This window comes from Haliaeetus albicilla, chromosome 22 (assembly GCF_947461875.1).
Source record: "Haliaeetus albicilla chromosome 22, bHalAlb1.1, whole genome shotgun sequence".
Classification (NCBI taxonomy): domain Eukaryota; kingdom Metazoa; phylum Chordata; class Aves; order Accipitriformes; family Accipitridae; genus Haliaeetus; species Haliaeetus albicilla.
Genome location: NC_091504.1, coordinates 1,010,069 through 1,032,352, shown reverse-complemented (window position 1 = coordinate 1,032,352; position 22,284 = coordinate 1,010,069). Strand labels below are relative to the sequence as shown.

Sequence of the window (22,284 nt, the reverse complement as noted above, 5' to 3'; positions counted from 1 at the left end):
TCTCAACAAGAGGCGTGAGGCTCCGGAGGCAGAAGGCCAGTCCAGGGAGGATGTGGAGCTCGGGCCAGCTGCGCCAGAGGTGTTGCCACGGTCAGAAAGGCCTACCCCCGTATCACGACCACCTCCCTGAGGAAGCCAAGACGGCTTAGGGGTGTGGGTGACTCCCTTCCGAGGGGAACAGAGGGGCCGAGATGCCGGACAGAGCCTCCTCTTAGGGAAGCCTGCTGCCTCCCTGGGGCCCGGGTTCAGGGCAGCACTGGGAAACTTCCCAGCCTGGGACGGCCCACGGGCTATTGCCCACTACTGCTCTTCCGCCTGGGTGGCGACGAAGCTGCAACGCGTGGTCCAAGGGCGATTGAAAGAGACTTGGGGGGCCTTGGGATGGTTGGGAGGGGAATCTGGAACACGGCTTATTTTTCCCTCTCTCCTTCCAGCTGCGGGCAGTGACACTGGAAGAAAGAGACGGACCCGGTCTGTTAATACGTGGGTCGTGGCTGGTGTCCCCACCAGAGTTTTGGGTTTTTCGATAGTGGGGTGGCCGGCACGGCCCCAGGCCTGCTGGTGTCAGATGGGATTCGCCTTTCTCAAAGGGGGAAGGGGGTCTTGGCTCACGAGCTAGCGGGGCTCATTGGCAGAGCTTTAACCTACACTCGAAGGGATGTTATGGAGGCACACACAGTCAAATCCAACAGGTGTTAAAGCTCAGCTTTATTCTTTCGTAAAAAGTTAGTTAGAACTCCAGTAACATTTTGTAAACCACAGGCTCAGTGATGTAAGGGGAATTAATACTACACAGCCGACTTAAGAACTCTTAAGATTTAAAATGATGACTCAAAATGCGCGTATCACTCACCTAAAAGTTGAGGGCTCTCTACCTTGAGGAGTTACCTCGGGTGGCGTCCCGACCCAAGGGGGAGTCCCTGACTGCAGATCCGCTGCTCTTGGGAGGACTGATTCCAAAATGTCCTCCAGCGGGACCCTCTTTACACCCTTGTTGAATCTGATCTGTGATCTTTGATACTGAAAGCAGAGGTCAAAAGACTGGGAGATGCCTGGGAGTCACAGGTGGATCCCGGAGGGGAGAGCTTCCTCCAAAAAAGAAAAAAACCTCAAGGGTAGCTTCCTTGGAGGAGTCTGGGGCTGATACCTGAGATCTTAGGTAGGTAAAGCAGAGGACAAAAGCCTCTGGGAGATGACTGGGAGGAGGCTCAGGCAGCTGCCAGAGTTGAGCTGTATCTAAAGGAGAAAAAAAATACCTGGAGTAACTTGGAGGAGTCTGGGGCTGCTACCTGGGATCTCTGGTCCTGAAAGCAGAGGTCAAAAGACTCTGGGAGATGCCTGTGAGGAGTCTCAGGTGGCTGGCAGAGTTGAGAGATTTATCTAAAGGAGAAAAAATATTTTGAGTAACTTACTTGGAGGAGTCTGAGGCAGGTAGCTGCGATCTCCGGTACCGAAAGCAGAGGTCGGAAGACTCTGAGAGATAACTGGGAGGAGTCTTGGGTTGATCCCGGAGGAGAGAGCTTCCTGCAAAAGAGAAAAATCATCTTGTGTACCTGCCTTGGAGAATCCAGGGCTGCTACCTGGGATCTGAGGTCCCTATAAGAAAAGGCCAAAAGACTCTGGGAGATGCCTCCGGGGAGCCTCAGGTGGACCCTGGAGGAAAGAGCTTCCTCCGAAGGAGAAAAATCATCTTGGGTGGGTGCCTTAGGGAAGTCTGGGGCTGCTACCCGGGATCTCAGGTGCCTAAAAGGGTGGTTAAAAGCCTCTCGTGGTTGCTGGGAGGAGTCACAGGTGGATCCTGGAGGGGAGAGCTTCCTCCAAAAAAGAAAAAAAATCTCAAGGATAGCTTCCTTGGAGGAGGCTGTGGCTGCTACCTGGGATCTGATGTCCCTGTAAGAAAAGGAGAAGGGTGAATGTTAAATTTCCCTGAGCAGAACTAGCACAACAGTCTAGGGGGGAAAAAAAAAAAAATCGAAACTGGGACTGTAACGGTGTAGGAGACTGAGCCGTTTCTCAGACAGGGCTCTGAAATTTCATAGAAGCCATTAGGGCATGTGGAGAACTAGGGGTAAATTGGTAAACTGGACTAAAAGTGCAAGAATGCAGGCAGAGACCTGATGAGCATCCCAGTGATTTTGGGGGACTCAGACAAGCTCTGCTAACAAAATTTTAATGATGCACTTGCAATTAGTGTCCTTGTGGGTCAAATGGCCCCTGATAGCAGAAACAAAAAAAAAAAAAAAAAAAGAAAAAGAAAAAGAAAGAGAAAAAAAGAAGAGGAGCAAAGCAACAAGAGGCTGATTTATTGGCAGTTGCTTTTGCAAGGAGTTTACAAGTGAGATAAGGATTAGGAAGAAAGATGATCAGGTACAGGGTCTGAACTAAGACCTAGAAAAAGAGAAGGAGAATGTGAAGGAACACTAGAAGAAAATGTTACTATTGTGGAAACCTGGGATATGTGCACCAATAAACATATTTTTCTAAACATCTCCCTGAATGACCAGGGAAGTTAATGGATGAGGTAGTGTGTTTGGCTACAGTGGTCAAGAAGAGGAAAGGGTTAAGGAAGAGGGATGTTAAAGGAAAGAGGAATCAAGTGTATTTGTGGCTGTGCTGAGAGAAGCCTTTGAAGTAAGCAGGGGGAGAGGACTGATGGGGACCAGAGCAACCTCTCCCAGCAGAACCTCTGGTTAAAGCAAAGCTGGGAGATGAGGAAACAGAATTTTTAGTCAACACCGGGGCTACGTATTCGGTCTTAAATACACTAGAAGGAAATTTAAGTAACAAAAGCATAAATGTCATTGGTGCGACAGGGACTCGTGAGACCTGGCCATTTTTCAAATCCCTGAAATTTAAACTTGGAAAAACAAACCAGTTTTTATATTTTCCAACTTCTCTGAAAACTTTTCTGGGTAGAGCTTTACTTGAAAAGGTAGAAGCTGAAATCAGATTCAAGGATGGGGAAGTTGAAATTTTAATCCCAGAATCTAAATATGTCGAAGCCATAGCCTTGTTGTTACAGGATACAAATCCCAAAAGGGACAAGATACCTTGAGAAATAGAAGATGCAGTGATCCCCATCGTTTGGGCAGGAGAAGTTCCAAGAAGGTCTAAGAGAGCGGAACCAGTAAGAATTGATCTAAATCTAGGATCGTCACCGGTAAGAATTAAACAATACCCTTTAAAATCAGAAGTGAGAACTGGCTTGGTACCAATAGTTCAAAAATTCTGAAAATATAACTTGCTAACAGAATGTGAGCCAAAATATAATACACCTATCTCACCAGTAAAGAAAGCTAACGGAAAAGATTACCGTTTAGTCCAGGATCTTAGAGCAATAAATCAGAGAGTACAAGATATACATCCAGTTGTTGCAAACCTGTGTACGTTACTAACTACCCTCACCAGTGAACAAAGCTTTTTGCTTTTGAGTGGGAAAATCCTGAACCAGGGCGAAAGACACAATATACTTGGACAGTTCTACCACAAGGCTTCAAGAATAGCCCAACTATTTTTGGAAATCAGCTGGTGAATGAATTAGAGATTTGGAGAAAAGAAAATGGACAGGGAACTGTATTACAATATGTAGATGACATCTTAACTCCAGCGGAATCTCGGGAAATTACTGTGTATGTACCACATACGGTAGTCACAGTTTCGGAACAAAAAGGGGGGCATTGGTTGTCCCTCAGCCGTACGCTGAAATACCAAGTGGTACTACTAGAACAAGATGACATCGATCTCAAGACCACTTCAGTTACAAATCCTGCAGTGTTCCTCTCCACTGATTGAGCGGAGAGTTCACCAGAACACGATTGCTTACAAACTGTAGAGGAAATATATGCTAGCCATCCAGATCTTAAAGACGTTCTGTTAGAAAATCCAGTCTGGGAGTTATATACTGACGGCGGTGGTTTAGTTCGCGATGGGAAGAGACTGTCAGGATACGCCGTGACGACCTTAGATGGCATAGTAGAGGCATGAGCCTTATCTCCCAAAACATCAGCCCGAAAGGCAGAACTAATAGCCTTAACTCGAGCATTGGAACTGAGTGAAGGGACAAAGGTTAATATCTGGACAGAGTCTAAGTATGCTTTTGGAGTTGTACATGCCCATGGAGCCATCTGGAAAGAGAGAGGACTACTATCAGCACAAGGAACTGAAATCAAGCGTGCTGCACAAATACAAGAACTATTACAGAGCATTCAAAAGCCAATGGCGGTAGCAATAATGCATTGCAAAGCCCACCGAACAGGAAAAAACCCACCAGAAATAGGTAATCAATTGGCACATGAAGCTGCCAAAGAGGCTGCAGAAACAGGCATCATGGCATTATTACCAGAAAAAGAAATAACTTTACCAGAAACACCACCTAAATATGATAGTAAAGATGCTAACAATAAAGTCCTTACAGGCACAAGAACAAACAAACAGATGGGTGGGCTGTCACACCCACAGGGCAAATAATAATCCCACCCTCATTAGTGAGAGAAATTGCTAAATGAGAACATTGCTAAATAAAGAACATCGGGGAACTGAAAATTTAGTAAAACATCTTCAAAAGATAGTTATAAGCCGAGCAATGACAGAAATTATCCGATCTATCATGGAAAAATGTGAAATTTGTTGTAAAAATAACCCAAATACCAGTAATAAATTAATATTGGGGGTTACAAAAGGAGGAAATTCCCCAGGAGACTACTGGCAAATTGATTTTACAGAACTGCCTAGAAAAGGGGGATATAGATACATTCTTCTTCTAGTTGATACTTTTACTGGATGGCCAGAAGCTTTTCCCTGTCACACCAATTAAGCTAGAGAAGTAACTAAAATCTTGTTGAAAGAAATTATCCCGAGGTTCAGTATCCCTTTAGGAATGTCCTCAGGCAGAGGACCACATTTTGTTGCTGAAGTTATAAAACAGTTGAGTAAAAACTTAGCCATAACATGAGGTCTCCATACCCCTTATAGGCCACAATGAAGTGGAAAAGTAGAAAGAATGAACTATACACTTACATTGCAGATCGGGAAAATATGTCAGGAAGCATCAATGACTTGGATACAAGCGCTACCTTGAGCGCCGTTAAGAATTAGAATACAACCTCGTGGTAGAAACAGCTTGAGCCCTTGCAACTTACTTTATGGAAGGCCTTACCAGGCCCCACATAGACCAGGAACAATTCACATTAAAGGGGAAATGGACTTGAATAATTACTTAATGTCCTTGGGAAAGACTGTACAGGAATTGCACGAGTACGTGACGACAAGCAGGCCCTTGGAACTGGATACACCAGCCCATCCATTTCAACCTGGAAACTTGGTCTACATCAAGTCGTGGAATTTGGAGCCGCTAACTGAGAAGTGGAAGGGGCCATTCCAGGGGCTCCTGACTACTTATACAGCTCTCAAGGTCCAAGGGAAAGGCCCGTGGATTCATTATTCCAAGATGAAAAGGGCTCCAACCTCATGGACAGTTGAACAAGAGTCTCCCCTTAAATGGAAATTGAAAAAGTTATGACTGATTTTTATGATTTGTTTGTAACAATTACGGTAGCAATTGTGCCAGATACCATCTTGGGATCAGAACCTCCATTTAATTTTAACACAGAATATAGCTCAAATACTCCACAAAAGTGATTGTTGGATTTCTACCCAAATGCCAGGCTCTGGACAAAGCTAAGTCCTACCCTTGATAGGAGTGCCACTGCCAATAAATGTATCATTATTTAACAATCCACAATATGGTAAAGGACATCAGACAATGCATGGTGGCCAAGCCTCTCCGGAAAAAGACAAGAAGGAAGGTTACAAGTTACCATCACAAAAGATAACCTAAATTCCACTGTATGCTTATATGGGCCAGATAATGACTCTCTAAGCTCCTACACCCTTAAGTCTGGAGAAGATGGGTGTGATGATTACACTGCTAGACGAAATGACAAAACTTTTGTAGGATGTTTCCCAGGATGGAACAGGACCAGATCATGTTGGAGGCCCGCACTAAGTCATACGGACACATCAAATCACTTTGGCCTCCAAGTCCCAGAAGGAAGCGGTTGGTATTGGTTATGCGGAACATGTGCTCGAAAAGTACTGCCTCCCAATTGGCAAGGAGCATGCCCACTAGGAGCCGTAGTCCCCAATGTAACAATAATTGACAGATTGCATGAACAGAGCGGATGGGTAAAAACTTTTCTCAAACAAACCAGGAGGGTTCATAATCCCATTATAGATCATTCCTCAGGATACCATAGTTTTGCCAGATGGTTTATCCCTTGAATTGGAGTTAGTGAATTGGAAAAGGCAATAGTAAATACATCACCTGTTATAGAGGACATTGAAAACAGAACCGCCGGTGCCATACAGGCATTACAAATCGAAATATCTAGTTTGTCTCATGTAGTAATGCAGAATCAAATGGCTCTTGACTTAACTACTGGCTTCACAGGGAGGTGTTTGTACAATTGTTAATACGAGCTGCTGTACATACATAGATCAAAGTGGCAGAATTTCTACTCATCTAGCAGAGATTTGGAAACAAACAAAGATCTTACATCAGGTTACGAAGGACAATACATCCTGGGGATTTGAGGACTTATGGCACAAACTTACCTCATGGCTACCTAATTGGATTTGGTTGAAAAATCTATTCATTATTGCAATAATCGTAATCTGTGTGTGCATCTTAGCCTGCATAATGATTCAGTGCTGTAGCTGTTATAATCAAGTGTACATGAAAATTAAGATTGGGTATTGAGGCTTTGGATTTGTAGGTCCAAAGTCTCAATAAAAGGGGGGGAGTTGATGCCTTGAATAAAGGCATGAGAAGGAAAACTTCACTGTATCGCTGGAAAACTTCACTGTATTGCTGCAGTGACGGACATTTGCTTGCTTGAATAACTTTGAAATTTTGGTATGTACTAATTAGATAAGAAAACCTCGAGCTTTGTCAATGGTATGTGCTAAAGTCGCCAACAGACAGGAGGCCTCGGGCCTGATATGCGTCAACAGAGAAGAAGTCTTGGGCCTTGATGATAAGCTTTGAGTTCTGCTGAATTTTTGTAATTAAAACTTGCCAAGGCCAGCTAACTAGGAAGAAGAGATGACCTGCCCCGCGCATGACCAAAGGGCGGGCACTATGTAAATGATAATAGGAATTTGTATATGACTGGAACAATATAAATTTTGCTTGCTGTAGGTAATGGTGTGCAAGCTAGGTGGAGCGATCCCCCATGCACCCAGCGCTGCAATAAAGAATGCCTGCTTTCTAAAACTCCAAAATTGAGTCTTAGAGAGTTTCTTTGGCCGGCTTTTTCGCTAACAGTCTTGCCGCACCCGATGGGGAGAGGAGAACTGAGTGGACTCCAGCGTGCACCGACCCGTTGATCGGGGACTCCATCGGCTCCTCTCCTGCAGTCAGGCGGTAAGCGCACAATGGTGCAACGCTATTGGAAAAGAGATATTTTCTGATAGATAAATAAGGGAAGAAGGAAAAGTCTCAGGGGGAGTAGCAAGCATTTGGGGACATTTTGTCCTCTTTGGGCTCTGTGTAAGATGCATCAGGAAAGTTATGCAGCAGGAGCATAATTTCCTTCCTACACATTGATTTGTAACAAAGGGAGACGTCCCTCGTTTTGGTGTATGAAACACTGGGTTCGATTCTACACATTGTTTCTGTAATGAAGGGAGACATCCCTCATTTGCTGTACAGAACGCTGGTTTAGAATCGGTACCGATATGGGCAATGCGACTTCCCAGGAGACTCCCCTTTGTTCTCCCTTAGGATGCATCCTGAAAAATTGGAACAAGTTTGGAGAGGATCCCCTAAAGAAAGATAAATTAAAAGCTTATTGTGCACAATGGTGGCTGATGTATGAATTGGAGGATGGAGAAAATGGCCAGAGAATGGATTGCTGAATTATAACACTGTTTTACAATTGACGTTGTTTTGTAGAAAGATGATAAATGGGGTGAAGTTGCGTATGTTGATTTGTTTTTTAAGATGTGATCATGAAAACTGTAAAAACGTAGATTGTTGGTGGATGATGCTTATGGAACGTATTAGCAGAAAGTATTAATGGAAAGGGAAAGAAAAAGAACTGTTGTATTGGAAAAGAATGTAAAAGGCAGTGTGTTAAGGACAGTGGGGAGGCTGAAGATGTGCAGATGTTGGTCCCAGAGGGGAATCTGGTAAATGTAGAAGGAAGGGATGAGAAAAGGAAATCGCAGGATAGTAGTGATTATCCTTTCTATTATTGTAGTATGCATTGCCATTAGTTGTGTTAAAAGAATGATTGTAAGATCTATCTCTCAGGTAAGGGTTCACCCAGAAACTGAGGAATACATAACTCTACCAAAGCAGACAGACACAACTTATACCAATACATCGGTCAAGGAGGACATACATGTGGTTGAATTGTGACGCAGGTCACGGGGTGGATTGTATGGATTGTCCGGCTCATAGCTCCCAAACAAGTTTCACCATGTCTAGTGCACACAGGCGACTCATGGGGGGTTACAAAAGCGACCCAGCCTTGGGTTGCCTTGAGGCCCTGTCTCTCTGCAGAGATGACTCACTCACGGGGAGCTGTGTAGACAGCTTAGCCCTGGGTTGTCTGATAAGCCCTAAACTAAACAGGGCGGTGGCTGCACCATTCAAAGAACCAAAACCTGAATTGAGCCTTGAAATCCCTTAACAAATAGTATGCCCTGAGTCTCTATCCAGCCACTATTCAGTTGCCCGAAGGAACAAAACCCAACAACAACAACAACAACAACAACAACCCAAAAGGGAAAGGGAAAGGTATCCTGTGCACTATTTTTGGAGCATGTCTAACTTGTGCACAGGAGGAGGCACTGAAATCTGATACGGCAAAGATAATGGGTGCAGCCGATCTCATTGAAGCTACAAAATTCAGTGCACTAGAAACTGAAGTGACCAAAACTGCTTTAGAGGCAGGATGGAAAATAAGTGCAGCCTTCAGTGTTCATAATGGACAACTGGAGGTTGAAAAGACATTTTTGAAAGATGAATTAAATTCTGAAAGGGATAAGAATAGAAAACTGCTTGGAAAATTAAATTTGTTGTAAGGAAGACCAGCCCACTTCCAGGTCAAGAGCAGGGAGTAAGAATCTTAGCCCAATCTCAGGGAGAACAAGGGGACAGCATCCCATTATACAAGCTCCCTTGAGACGGGCAATAGGGCTGGAGGGACAGCCAGTATTTGTACATGTCCCGTTCACGACCTCAGATCTATTCAACTGGAAGCAATCAGTGGGGTCCTATCGAGAAAATGCGGACACAATGCCCACAGAAAGAAAAATTATTTGCTGAATCCTCAAGGAAAAGGGGGCCAGAATCAACTACTAACCTAATTATGCTAGGGACATCTGATACTGAGTAAAGGGGACTGGGGAGAATATTGAGATTTCCCCAGCCGATCCCCTGGTTCCCATAAAGCTGGGGAACAAAGTTACAAATTTCCTGATAGTTTTCATTAAAAAAATTTCATTCCATAAAACAGGGTTGCTGTTTTAGGGTGATTTCGCAGATTCCCGAGAAGGTGAACACACACACTGACTAGAAGGGGAAAAGCAAGCATTTATTAACTACAGACATGCATTATGCTAAGGGTACCTTGTAAAGCAAATTAACGTACCGACCCGAGGACTGTGAGGAAGATGGACCATCCGTACATTCTTGTGCTGTCTTGCACCACGAGCTCAGCCCAGCAATCGGTAGGTGCCGGCTTTACATGGGCGTCCCCACGGAGGCAATGGTGGCCTCGCCGTACACCAGCCCCATGCTCTCCAGAAAAATCCCGGTAGTTACACATTTGCAGAGGAATGGGTTTCGGCACACGTGGCCAGCGGGTGCCAAAACACGCCTCAGTTGCAACATAGGGAGCCTATGACGCATGCGCTCGCTGGCCAGGCGCGCTGCGCGAGCCGTAGCCACCTTGTCTATTGGTTCATGGGCTTTGTACACGTGGCATATTGTCATAATCCAGCAGTCACGCGCCGACCATGCTCACAGATGGACTGAACAAGTGTATTCCAGCAGACCACACCTACAGGATGAACCCCTGCCTGATGCAGAAGTAGAGCTCTTCACTGATGGCAGCAGCTCTATGCTGGAAGGAAAACGAAGAGCTGGATATGCAGTGGTAACAAATGCCCAACCGCTAGAGACTAAGGCACTGCCTAGCAACACATCCGCTCAAAGGGCTGAATTAATAGCATTGATGCGAGCTCTAGAACTAAGTCATGGAAAAAGACTAAATATATATACACACACACAGATTCTGAATATGCATTTGGGGTGGTGCATGCACTTTGGGGGCAATTTGGAAGGAAAGAGGACTGTTAAACTCACAGGGAACTCCAGTAAAATATGGGACTGAAGTTATGAGACTGCTGCAAGCGGTTCTCTTACCAAAGGTTGCAATAATGCATTGCAAAGCCCACCAAAAAGGAAATAGTGAAATTATAAAAGGAAATTGGAAGGCTGATTGTCTTGCTAAAAAGGCAGTTCTAAAGGAGCTGAAATTTGAAGAAGCTTTAATTCCAGGGCCTCGTTTAGAATTACCACCACCAAAATATACTGAGAAGGAAGATGAATTAGCAGAACAGATAGACTGCTCCAAAAATGGACAAGGTTGGTGGATAACACCGCTAACGCCATTATTGATTCCTGAAAGAATGATGGAAACTTCGCTCAAGAGATTACATCAGGAGATGCATCCAGGAGAAGACGCATTGACAATAACTGCAAAAAGAAATTTTTTTTGGACCAAAGATACAAAGGGTAGCAGACATGGTAGTAAAAAAAGTGTACCATCTGCTGTGCTAATAATCCAAAAATTGGGAAAAAAGTTATAGGAGGAATTGTGAAACAAGGAATAATTCCTGGGGAATACTGGCAAATAGATTTTTCAGAGCTACCTAGGTATAACGAATATAAATATTTATTGACATTGGTAGATACCTTTTCTGGCTGGCCAGAGGCTTTCCCTTGCCATGCCAACAAAGAGCTAGAGAGGTAATTAGAATCTTATTGAAGGAAATAATACCCCGATTTGGTATTCCAGAAGGAATCTCCTCTAATAATGGGCCTCATTTTCTTGCAGAAGTCATGCAAGAGATTTCTAAATTTTTACAGATTAAGTGGGAATTACACACCCCTCGGAGGCCACAATCAAGTGGGAAGCTAGAAAGAATGAATCAAACTCTTAAAAGGCAACTTGCTAAACTGTGTCAAGAAAACACACCTTAAATGGGTAGAAATTTTACCTATAGCTCTTTTACGAATTCGAGTAACTCCTAGGGTCAAAGGGAAAGTAAGTCCTTTTAAGGTTGTTTATGGGAAAGCATATCCCATGAGTCTTTCTAACATCACAGGAGACCAAATGCATATAAAAGGGCAGGCTGATGTTAAAGAGTATTTGATTTCTCTTTCGCATACTTTATCTTCACTACACAGGTATCTAAATCAGAAGGCCTCTCTCCTGTTGGATAAAGGTGGAAAGGACCTCACACCATGTTATTGAAAACCTGTACTGCAGCCAGAGTAGAAGGAATGGACTCCTGGATTCATTACACGTGAGTGAAAAGAGCACCAGAACCAGATCAGGGAAAGTGGACAGCCACAGACTGGGAAACTCAAATTTCAGCTAATATCTGAGACCATTGAACTTTGAGAGAATGAAGAACCTGAATATTATAATATCCCATTTGGTACTAGCAGTAGGTCAAGAGAATTTGGTTTTACAGCTTATCCAGTCCTTTGGGCAAATCCAGAATGTTAGTGTAACCGCTTGTCTCCCTCCATCTGAGCTGGCAGACAATCCTTTAAATTGGGGAATATTACCTTTCTAAGAAAGAAGAAGAACAACAATGGAAATAGGGTGGTTAAATAAAATATTACATGGAACAGGATCCTCCCTTAGTGGATGGCTGGCAAACCTAATTTAAACTTCGACCACTGTTGTCATTATTACAATCATACTTTGTGTTGTTTTAAGTTCTATCAAGAGACTGGTTTTACAAGCCATGGCTAGAGCATATGTAACGATAAAATGAAGTAGTGAGACTTATGAGACTCATATGAAGAGATCTCATAGTCTCAAAGGGGGGTGTATTGGCTTTGTGTGGCAAGGCTTTGGTAGCGGGGAGGGGTTACAGGGGTGGCTTCTGTGAGAAGCTGCTGGAAGCTTCCCCTGTGTCCGACAGAGGCAATATCAGTCGGCTCTAAGACGGACCTGCCGCCGGCCAAGGCAGCACCTCTGTGATAACATATTTAAGAAGGAAAAAAAAGTTGCTGGGACAGACAGAAATGGCAGCCCGAGAGAGGAGTGAGACCATGTAAGAGAAACAACCCTGCAGACCCCCAGGTCAGTGAAGAAGGAGGGGGAGGAGATGCTCCAGGCGCCGGAGCAGAGATTCCCCTGCAGCCCGTGGGGAAGACCACGGTGAGGCAGGCTGTCCTGCTGCAGTCCATGGAGGTCCATGGTGGAGCAGATCTCCACCTGCAGCCCGTGGAGGACCCCATGCCGGAGCAGGTGGGTGCCTGAAGGAGGCTGTGACCCTGTGGGAAGCCCGCACTGGAGCAGGCTCCTGGCAGGACCTGCGGATCTGTGGAGAGAGGAGCCCACGTTGGAGCAGTTTTTCTGGCAGGACTTGTGACCCCACGGGGGACCCACGCTGGAGCAGTGTGCTCCTGAAGGACTACACACCGTGGAAAGGACCCATGCTGGAGCAGTTCGTGAAGAACTGCGGCCCGTGGGAGGGACCCATGTTGGAGAAGTTCATGGAGGACTGTCTCCCGTGGGAGGGACCCCACGCTGGAGCAGGGGAAGAATGTGATGAGTCCTTCCCCCGAGGAGGATGAAGCGGCAGAAAATAACGTGTGATGAACTGACCGTAAACCCCATTGCCCGTCCCCCTGTGCCACTGGGGGGGGTTGGTAGGGAATCCGGGAGTGAAGTTGTGCCCAGGAAGAAGGGAGGGGTGGAGGGAAGGTGTTCTGAGATTTGGGTTTATTTCTCATTACCCTACTCTGGTTGATTTGTAATAAATTGAGTTAATTTTCCCCAAGCGGAGTCTCTTTTGCCAGTGATGGTAATTGGTGAGTGATCTCTCCTGTCCTTATCTCGACCCACAAGCTCTTTGTTACATTTTCTCTCCCCTGTCCAGCTGAGGAGGGGGAGTGATAGAACGGCTTTGGTGGGCACCTGGCGTCCAGCCAGGGTCAACCCACCACAGGGGGAAATGATGTACTTAAGAAATTATGTACTTAAGCCACACGAAAAAGGCCACAAAGGTCTTGTGAAACAAGATCCCCTTTGTATAACCAATGCATGCCTTGCTAACAACTGTGCCCCTGAAGAAGAACTAAAAGACTGAGAAGAAGGGAACATCCTACCCCAGGAGGCGCCAAAAAGTTGAATAATTGCTAATAGGCATGAAGTCAGAAAAATCTTCGAAAACTGGAGGAAAGGTAAAGAAAGGTGGCAGGGGGAGATCACGACCACCAACTCAATTCCACACCAAAAAGACTTACCCCCCCAACTCTCCTTGAGCATGTGCTGTAAAAGAAAAGAACACTGTACCTTTAATTCCAAGCAGGGAAACTTTAGCCCAATGGAAACTGTGCGAGATAAGCGACTCCCAGTAATAGTTTTTGGAAGAACTTTGGAAATTGAATATGTATAACTGAACTGTATAAATTGCTTGCCCATTTAGGCATGAGGGGTGCTAGCTTTGCGGATTACCACCTAGCCCCCATCTTTGCGTAAACAAGAACTGGAATAAAATACCTCTGCTCTGTGTTTATATTGGCATTTTGCACACCGGGTGAATGACCCCACTTCTGGGACAACAGTGGGGCAGGCAAAGCACCGCATCCCGCAGGCCGAGGGGCTCAGGCACCCACGTCGCTGCCGGAGGATTGCCGGCAAGAGGTTTGGCATCTGGAGAGGGGCTGCTGGGCCAGGGTGCCCAGGCACCCACCCCACTCCCCCAGCCGCAGCCACGAGTGCTCTCAGTGCTGGAGCAGAGGCCGTAGCAGCTGCCTGTGCCCAAGCCTGTCCCGAGCGGAGGGAAGACTTTGCTGGCGAGGAGCAATCCAGTGAAGGCATTGCTGAAATTGCTGGGCTTGAAGTTGCTGCCGGGCCAGGAGGGTGCCGCGGGGTCCTTGTGCAGGAGGAGGGGTGGCAGCGCCTGGGCACCGTTCAACTCCGGGGAGCTGCAGAGCAGGGAGTCCCCGAGGCCGTTGGGGAAGGTCGCGGCCACCGCCTGCGCTTTCCAACCCGGCTGGTCCATCAGCTCCTCCGCCACCTCCCTCTCGGCCCCGGCTGTCTTCTTGGAGCCCTTCCCGCAGAGCCGGACCACCCTGATGCTCTCGCCACGCGGACAGCTCTGGTGGCCGAGGTCCTCAAGGCTCCTCAAGGCTGAAGCGCTCCCCAGGCTCTTGTACTCCACCAGTGCACAGTGCTTGCTCAGCAGCTCGGGGAAGTCTGACGTGTATTTCCGCACATCCGAGGGCAGCTTGCGGCCCGGCCGCAGGATGCGGATGGAGGCGATGGTGCCGAAGGGGCTGAACATCCTCGTGATGGTCTTGAGGAAATTCTTCTGGAGCAGCAGCAGCACGTCCTGCTCCAGGGTCAGCAGCTCCCAGGCCAGCAGCAGTCTGCTGGGGGGGACACTCAGCAGGGACTCGGGGATGGGGACCCATGATACCGAAAAGCCAGTCGAAGAAACTCTCTAAGACTCATTTTGGAGTTTTAGAAAGTAGGCATTCTTTATTGCAGCGCTGGATGCACGGGGGATAGTTCCACCTAGCACGCGTGCCACAGCTTCAGCACAAACAGGTTATATGGAGTAACCAATTACATATTAATCAGATTAGTATACATATACATAAAAGTTATTGTAACTGAGTATCATAGTATTGCCTACATTGCCAACATGCAACGGTTCTTCATTTGAGTCAAAGGGCTGCTTTTGCGACCACCGATCCATTTCAAATTCTGTTGGCTGACCTTCAAGTCTTGTTCGTCATCCTTGTTCTTTGATCTTGGAGCTTAACATGGTTTCAGTCATATATGGTCAGTTTCAATATTAATCTTATCTAATGTACAGGAACATCCAGTCATAAGAGCAAAGAACTGTAAAACTTAGGAGTAACTACCTCTACTAGTTAATTACTTGGCTACACTTCTGTCTCTTTTTTCAATCATAGTGTTAGTATAAGATTTCTAATAATTATTTACCAAATCTCACTTTTACAGTCACCTAGCAGCAAACCAGTTTCCACGGCTGGTACAAAATATTAAAACCAACAAATATTTAGACATACCATACAGAATGTATGGACATATGTTATCACCCACCGCCTCACTTTGGTGCCCTCCTCGTTCACCTCCAGCAGCTCTGAGAACCGCAGGGTGTAAAGCGTCAGCCACCAGTCATGCGTCAGGTATTTCACCTGAGGGACAGAGGGGGCCACTGTGTCACTGTGAGTCTCCCCAGGCAGGGACCACCCTAAACCCATCATCGAGGCAGGCTGCACCCCCATCAACCTGAGGTCATGGCAAGGCAATATCCCCCTTTCAGGATTTGTGGGAGAAGGCCGCCTGTGCTCCTGGACCATGGCAAGAAGACACAGCTTCCCTGTACATCACACCACCAGTGCTTCCCTGCAGTTTTTTAGTTAAGGCATGATCTCTCCCAGAGCAGCCTGGGGGAACCACGGGCAGAAGAGGTGAACCCAGCCCTGGGCTTGGGGTTTGAGGACCCCTCACCGCTTCCCCAGCCACCCTCCCTGGGTGGAGAACTGCTGCAGCACGTTGAAGGCAGACAGCAGGGCCCAGCTCTGCACCACCAGCGCTTTGCCGGGACACAGGCAGCCTGAGCAGAGCCTGGACCTCCCCGAGCACCTCACCGCAGACAGCCAGAGCACACCCAGACACTCAGGCATCCTCCACATGGAGGCCACTTCCCACCCCGGCTGGCCAACGCAACGGGCTGCCTACCTTCTTCAAGGACGTCAGCAGTTTGATGCTGACGAAGCCCATCTTGTTCTTCTGGACATGTTTCAGGAGGAAAGCATCCTTGGCCAGGTTCTCGTCAGAGAGGTGGAATTCCACCTGGGACGCAACCCTCCTGACCAGCTACCGGTCAGGGACAGAGTAGCTGCAGTCCAAGAGATCAGCCCCCAGAACATCGCTCGCATCGCAGAAGCTCCCGGCAAAGCAGCAGGGACACGGGTGTGACTTGGTGGCCTTTGGGATGTGCAGCACTGCCCGGTCCCAGCCACAGCGGTGCAGATGGCAGAGTGTTGAGGAGCGGGGTGGCTCAGCTGCGCTCTGAAATGAAACGGAGTTTTATGGTTTTAGAAGTGCGCTTGCCTTCACGCCCCCAGCATCGGTCCCTGCCACAAGTTTCGCAGCAGATGGCCTTGCACAATCTTGCAGCCAGAGGTGCCTCACCAACAGAGCGCCATCTCTTTAATTAACAGGATCCAGGCCAGGAGAGATCTTTGGCCTCCGGTTCACGGCAGTTGTCCCGACTCCCCCAGGCCACACACCGTTCACACAGCGGGAGCGAGAGGCCTGTGTCCTTGGTACCAGGGGGTCCTTGCTAGTGCCGAATCCTCCAAGCACGAGGAGGGGATGTACTAACCCCATCCCTGGGGTCCCGTAGAGCGCAAACAGCCCCAGCGCCCCGACACCGGACGTTGGGCAGAATCCAGTCCTTTTCTGGGAGCACGCGGCGGCGGGTACCGTCTCCTCCTGGGTGTCACGCACCCAGGGAAAGCGCCGCCCCCTCCGAGGGGGATCCAGAGCTGCTGCTTTTCCCATCAGGAGACTAAAAGACCTGACAGCACTACTGGAGCGAGGGCTGGGGGAAAGCGTGCCACCGAGCGACACCGCGTGACCTTCCTTCGCGCCCTCGAGGTCCTTTTTCCTATTTCTGCCTCGCTCCGGTCAACGCAGCGAACAGAAGCACGGGCAACAGTCGCAAACGCATTTGCCATCTGGCGCAAGGAGGCTGCGGCTGCAGCTTGGTCCCCGCTCGGCTCGGCTGAATCAACTTGTTCTTCTTCCCCCACCGGAAAAATACTGTTGAAAGCAAAGAGGATTTGCACCCGCAGACCCTGAGAGCCGCCTGTAGGCCCCGGGGGCACCCCAGCCTCCCTTAACCCTTTCCCTCCCCAGGAGGAGCTGGGGAGGCTCTTGGGGGTGGGGCGGAACACAGGGAGCCCCCGCATTCCTTCCGGGGAGACGCCAAAGAGTCCTTGGCAGCCAACAGCCAGAAGGGACCATGGCGCGGCCACCAGTGCAGCTCCCACTGCCTGGGCCCTGGGGCCCCCCGGTGCCCCAGCTTTTCCAGCCATTCACGCTCCCCAAAACCTTCTACCCTCAAGGTAGGGACCGACGCCAACCCCAACCCCTGCAGCCCAGGGACGCTCTTGGGGGGCAAGAGCAGAGGTGACCGCCGGCCATCGCTCCTCTCTCTCTCTTAGGCTCAGCCAACCTGTGCCGCCTGCCCGCGCGGGAGCAGCCCTTCCCTGCAGCCCGGGCACCCCTGGCAGGGGGGACACCCCAGGCCCCCCAGGCACCACCAGCAGGTATGGCACCCCAGTCTGCTCTGGCACCTTCCCCATCCCCATCACACCCCTTCCCCCGGCACTTTTCACATGGGGGTTCAGCAAGCCCCGGTGAGCATCCTTGCCCTCGCCTGGGTGACGCATGCCCAGGAAAGCCCATCTGCAGAGAATTTCCCACATATTTGGGGCCACCTCTCCCATTTCACCTCCTAGATACGAGTCTCCTCCCCGATTTGCAACCCCGTCCCACCGGCACAGCAGCTCACCCCGTGGGGATCGCCCCGGCCACAAGCTCCCCACGCCCCTGGCCCAGAGCTGGGGGATGTCGGCCATCGGGGCCGGCTCGGCGGGTGCCCCTGGAGAGTCCCCCCGCACCAGCACGGCTCCCCCTCACCCACACAGGGCTGCAGAGAGCTCCATGTGGCTGCCTCTTCGACCCCCGCGTCTTCCGCATCCAGTGGACAACCACCCACCTGCCTCCGCCGGCCACCGCCACGCTCGGCCAAGGCGCCGCTTCTCTGCCGGGTGCTGCCCTGTGGGGTCCCGGGGGCTGCGGGGCCCCCCTGGCCTGGACAGCCCCAGGGACCCCCCAGGGCCAACCATAATACCTCACACCCTGTGAAAATCAGAGGAGTGGCGTGGCCCCAGCCCCTCTGGAGCTGCCACTGTCCATCCCCGGCTACCAGCACAGCGAGGGGCAGTTGGCACAGATCAACATCCCCAGCACGGCCACCCCTGTGGGGGCACCCCTGGGCAGCGATGTCCCCCCCAGCCCCTGCGCTGCCAGCCACAACCAAGCCGTTGGGGACACTGCAGGCGACCTTGCAGTGTCCGAGGAGATGCTCCTGGAAGAGGCCCTAAGGCTCTTCAGTTGCTCCCTGGATGGAGTGGGGGTCAGCCAGGATGGTCCCAGCAGCAGCCCCATGTCTGGGGACCCTGCTGGCACCAGCGGAGCGGAGAGAGGGATGGCCCCAGCCCCCCCAGCGATGCCAACACCCATCCCCAGCTACGAGAACATCGAGGGGCCGTTGGCCAAGATCAACACCTGTGGCATGGCCACCCCTGTGGGGGCACGCCCAGGCAGTGACGTCCCCCCCAGCCCCTGTGCTGACCCCCACAATCAAGCCCTTGGGGAGCCTGTAGGTGAACTTGCAGCGTCTGAGAAAGTGCCTCTGCAAGAGGCCCTAGTGCTCTTTGGTTGCTCCCCGGATGGAGTTGGCGTCAGCCAGCATGCTCCCAGCAGGAGCTCCATGCCCGGGGACGCTGGTGGCACCGGTGCAGCCACCCCCCACCGCGACTTCAGCTCGCTCTTGCTGCCTGAGGAGATGCTCACCCCTGACTACTGCATCCCCGAGCTCAGCGACGCCATGCTGAGCCTAGAAATATTCAACATCATCGGGATGGAGCCCCAGGAGCTGTGGGAGGATGCCGGGATGGACCTGCCACCATCCCCACCTGCCACGGCAGGCAAGCGGAGGAAGAGGCAGGCGCAGAGCTCCTTGCCAATGCCACCCAGCAAGCGCAGGGCTCTTGCGGCCAACGTGGGGGTGTGAGGCAGGGGCGGGGATTAGACAGGGGTGAGAGGGATGGAGATGGGGGGAGTGGGGGGTGGGAGAGGAGGGGGGGTACTTGTTGAAGGAGGGGCCGGGGAGGGGGGTGGGGAGGGGTTAGACCAACTTGGATGGGACCTTTCCTCTTGTCTTTTCAATTAAAAGCTCCTTCTCCAGAACCGCTCCGTGCCTGTGTGGGAGGGGGAGGGAGAGCAGGGGGCACCAAGAAACAGCACCCAAGAGGTGCAAAAGCCCCGCTGAGCCCCAGATCCGAGCCGGGGAAAGCCCCGAGGGGAACCGAGCCACCCCCAGGGCCGAGTCACCACCAGCGGGGCAGGCAACGGTGGGGCGGGACGCGGACGACTCCCCTCTCCCCTTCCCCAGGGGGAGCAGCCCTTTGGTGGGGAAGCCAGGACAGACAGCTCCCTGCAGGACTCACGGACACGGCCCCACGCAGAAAGCAGCACAGAGCCCCTGCGACAAGGACAGACCTCGGGGGCCGGGGGGGACACGGGCACACACGACAGCAGGGGCTGCAAGGCCTTCGTCTTGAACACCACCAGCGTCCCCTCCAGCGGGGACAGGGCTCGGTGCAAAGCCCTTCAAAGCCTCAAGACCATCACGGCCTTCCTCGGGTCCCACTGACCTCAGCCCCGGAGAGCCCAGCTTTGCCTCACTGACACACCAAAATAACCCCAAATCACCCCAAGAATGGCGAGGGAGGGAGCTGCAGGCCACGCAGGGACCCTCCTCCCCTTGTCTGGCTGCACCTTGGGCAGCTGCAAGACCATGAAGGGGAGAGAAAAAATCAGAAGGAAAAAAAAAAAAAAAAAAATCACTGCACCAGCCAGAAAGTGCCTGGAAACTTCATCCCTCTTTATTGCCCATTTCCCATGCGAGCTCCACAACCTGGGAGCAACGCAGCCAACGGCACCTTCGAGAACCAGACTCACAGCCTGCTGCAGCTGACCCTGCTCGCGCAGCTGAGGTGGGCTGGATGATCTCTAGAGGTCCCTTTCAGCATCCATTCTGTGCTGCTGTGACTCTGTCTCCGCCGTGGTTTAACCCCAGCCAGCAACTAAGCACCACGCAGCCGCTCACTCACTCCCCCCCATCCAGTGGGATGGGGGAGAAAATCTGGAAAAAGAAGTAAAACTCGTGGGTTGAGATAAGAATGGTTTAATAGAACAGAAAAGGAGAAACTAATAATGATAACACTAATGAAATGACAACAGCAATAATAAAAGGATTGGAATGTACAAATGATGCGCAGTGCAATCGCTCACCACCTGCCGATCGACACCCAGCTAGTCCCCGAGCAGCGATTCCCCCCCACACTCCTCAGTTCCTATACTAGATGGAACGTCGCATAGTATGGAATACCCTGTTGGCCAGTTTGGGTCAGGTGCCCTGGCTGTGTCCTGTGCCAACTTCTTGTGCCCCTCCAGCTTTCTCGCTGGCTGGGCATGAGAAGCTAAAAAATCCTTGACTTTAGTCTAAACGCTACTTAGCAACAACTGCAAACATCAGTGTTATCAAGGTTCTTTGCATACTGAACTCAAAACATAGCACTGTACCAGCTACTAGGAAGACACTTAACTCTATCCCAGCTGAAACCAGGACACTTTGAACCACTTAACATTCCATGAGAAATACCCCAAGAGCTCAAGAAGAAAGAGCAGAAAGACAGGAGACAGGTGAAAGCCTAGAGCACCAGCTAGACGGAATGAAAGACCCTCTTCCTTCTCTGAAGCTTCAGCAAGGCTTCCTTCACCTGCTTGTTCCTCCGACTGTAAATGACGGGGTTCAAACTGGGGCTGACGAGACTGCAGAAAAGGGAAAGAACTTTCTCCCTCCCAGAGGAGTTACCGCTCCCGGGCCCCGCGTACATGAAGATGGCGTTTCCATAAAAGACACCCACCACGGTCGGGTGGGAGCCACACGTGGACAAGGTTTCGTGCCATCCTGGCACAGAGCGGATGCGCAGATCGGTGGCCGGGGTGTCCAGGGAGGAAATCAGGATTAAGGCTAAAGGCAAGAGGAAGAAGCACACACAAATAGCAAAGATCAGGACTTTATTGGCAGGAGCGGCAGTGCAGGCCAGCTTTAAGACAGCAAGAACTTCACAGGAGAAGTGGACAACCTCGCAGGGGCCGCAGAAAGGCAGGTGTAAAGCCAGAGAGGCTTGCAGTGTACCAAATACGAACGCCAAAGCCCACAAAACCGTGGCAAGGCTGAGGCACAGCCTCCAGATCATGATGAGGGCATAGCGCGGGGGGCGGCAGATTGCCACGTAGCGAACATGAGACATCACGGCCAGCAGCACGCACGCTGTAAGTGCAAAGATTAAATAAAGATGGATCTGTGCCCCACACCCAGCAACGGAGAGGGTTCTGCCTTGTCCAAGGAGGCTCCTTAGCATACGGGGGACATTGCTGGAGGCGTAGCAGATGTCCCCGATGGAGAAGTGGCAGAGGAAGAAGTACATGGGGCTGTGGAGGCAGTAGTCCAGGCAGATAAGCAGAAAGACAAGTGCATTTCCCATCAGAGTGGCAGAGCAGAGGGCAGAGAAAAGGCCAGAGGCAGCGCTGCAGGGCTGGGGTGCTGCAGAACCCCAGGAGGACGAATTCTGTGACGGTCGTTTCATTCTGCACGCTGTGCTGGAGGTGAGGCAGCACAAACTGCGACCACGGAGTTCTGGAAGCGAAGGAGCAAGGAAAAGGAAAGAAAAAGGAGAGTTTTCCTAAGAATGTTGTGTCCTTCTTTACTCTTTACGCTGCAGCTCCCTTCTCCCTGTTTTTCCCTCTGACTCCAGTGAAAGGTGCGTACCACCCTCCCCATGCTGAGCGACGCACATCTGAATTGCAAGCTCCAATCTCTCTGCAAACTTTGAGCAGTTTGACCAATCTCGCACAACTTTGCTGCCTAGCTTGCCCTTGAAGTCCTTCTTTTCCTGGGTTGGGTTTGGGTTTTTTTTGCAGGGGGTGGGGAGGGGCAGGGTGTGGTGTCGCTGTTGGAGAAGATAAGATGATGAAGATTGCAGGTGTCGATTAAGGTGAAGTCAGAACAACTTCAAAGCAGCTATTTTAAATTAAGTCCATATTAAAAGGAATGCACAGTTCA

At 50.1% G+C, this 22,284-nt stretch overlaps 1 protein-coding gene across 1 annotated transcript; it reads right to left on the bottom strand.

Moving 5' to 3' along the window:
• Positions 1-300: 300 nt before the first annotated feature.
• On the bottom strand, positions 301-16,247 carry LOC138690602 (uncharacterized; the record flags this gene model as incomplete). The annotated part of the gene is given in 6 exon segments (XM_069810656.1): positions 301-449; positions 889-1,020; positions 1,413-1,524; positions 13,852-14,761; positions 15,393-15,487; positions 16,035-16,247. Coding segments are annotated over 6 exon segments (1,611 nt in total), but the record flags the coding sequence as incomplete, so codon positions are not given.
• Positions 16,248-22,284: the final 6,037 nt, after the last annotated feature.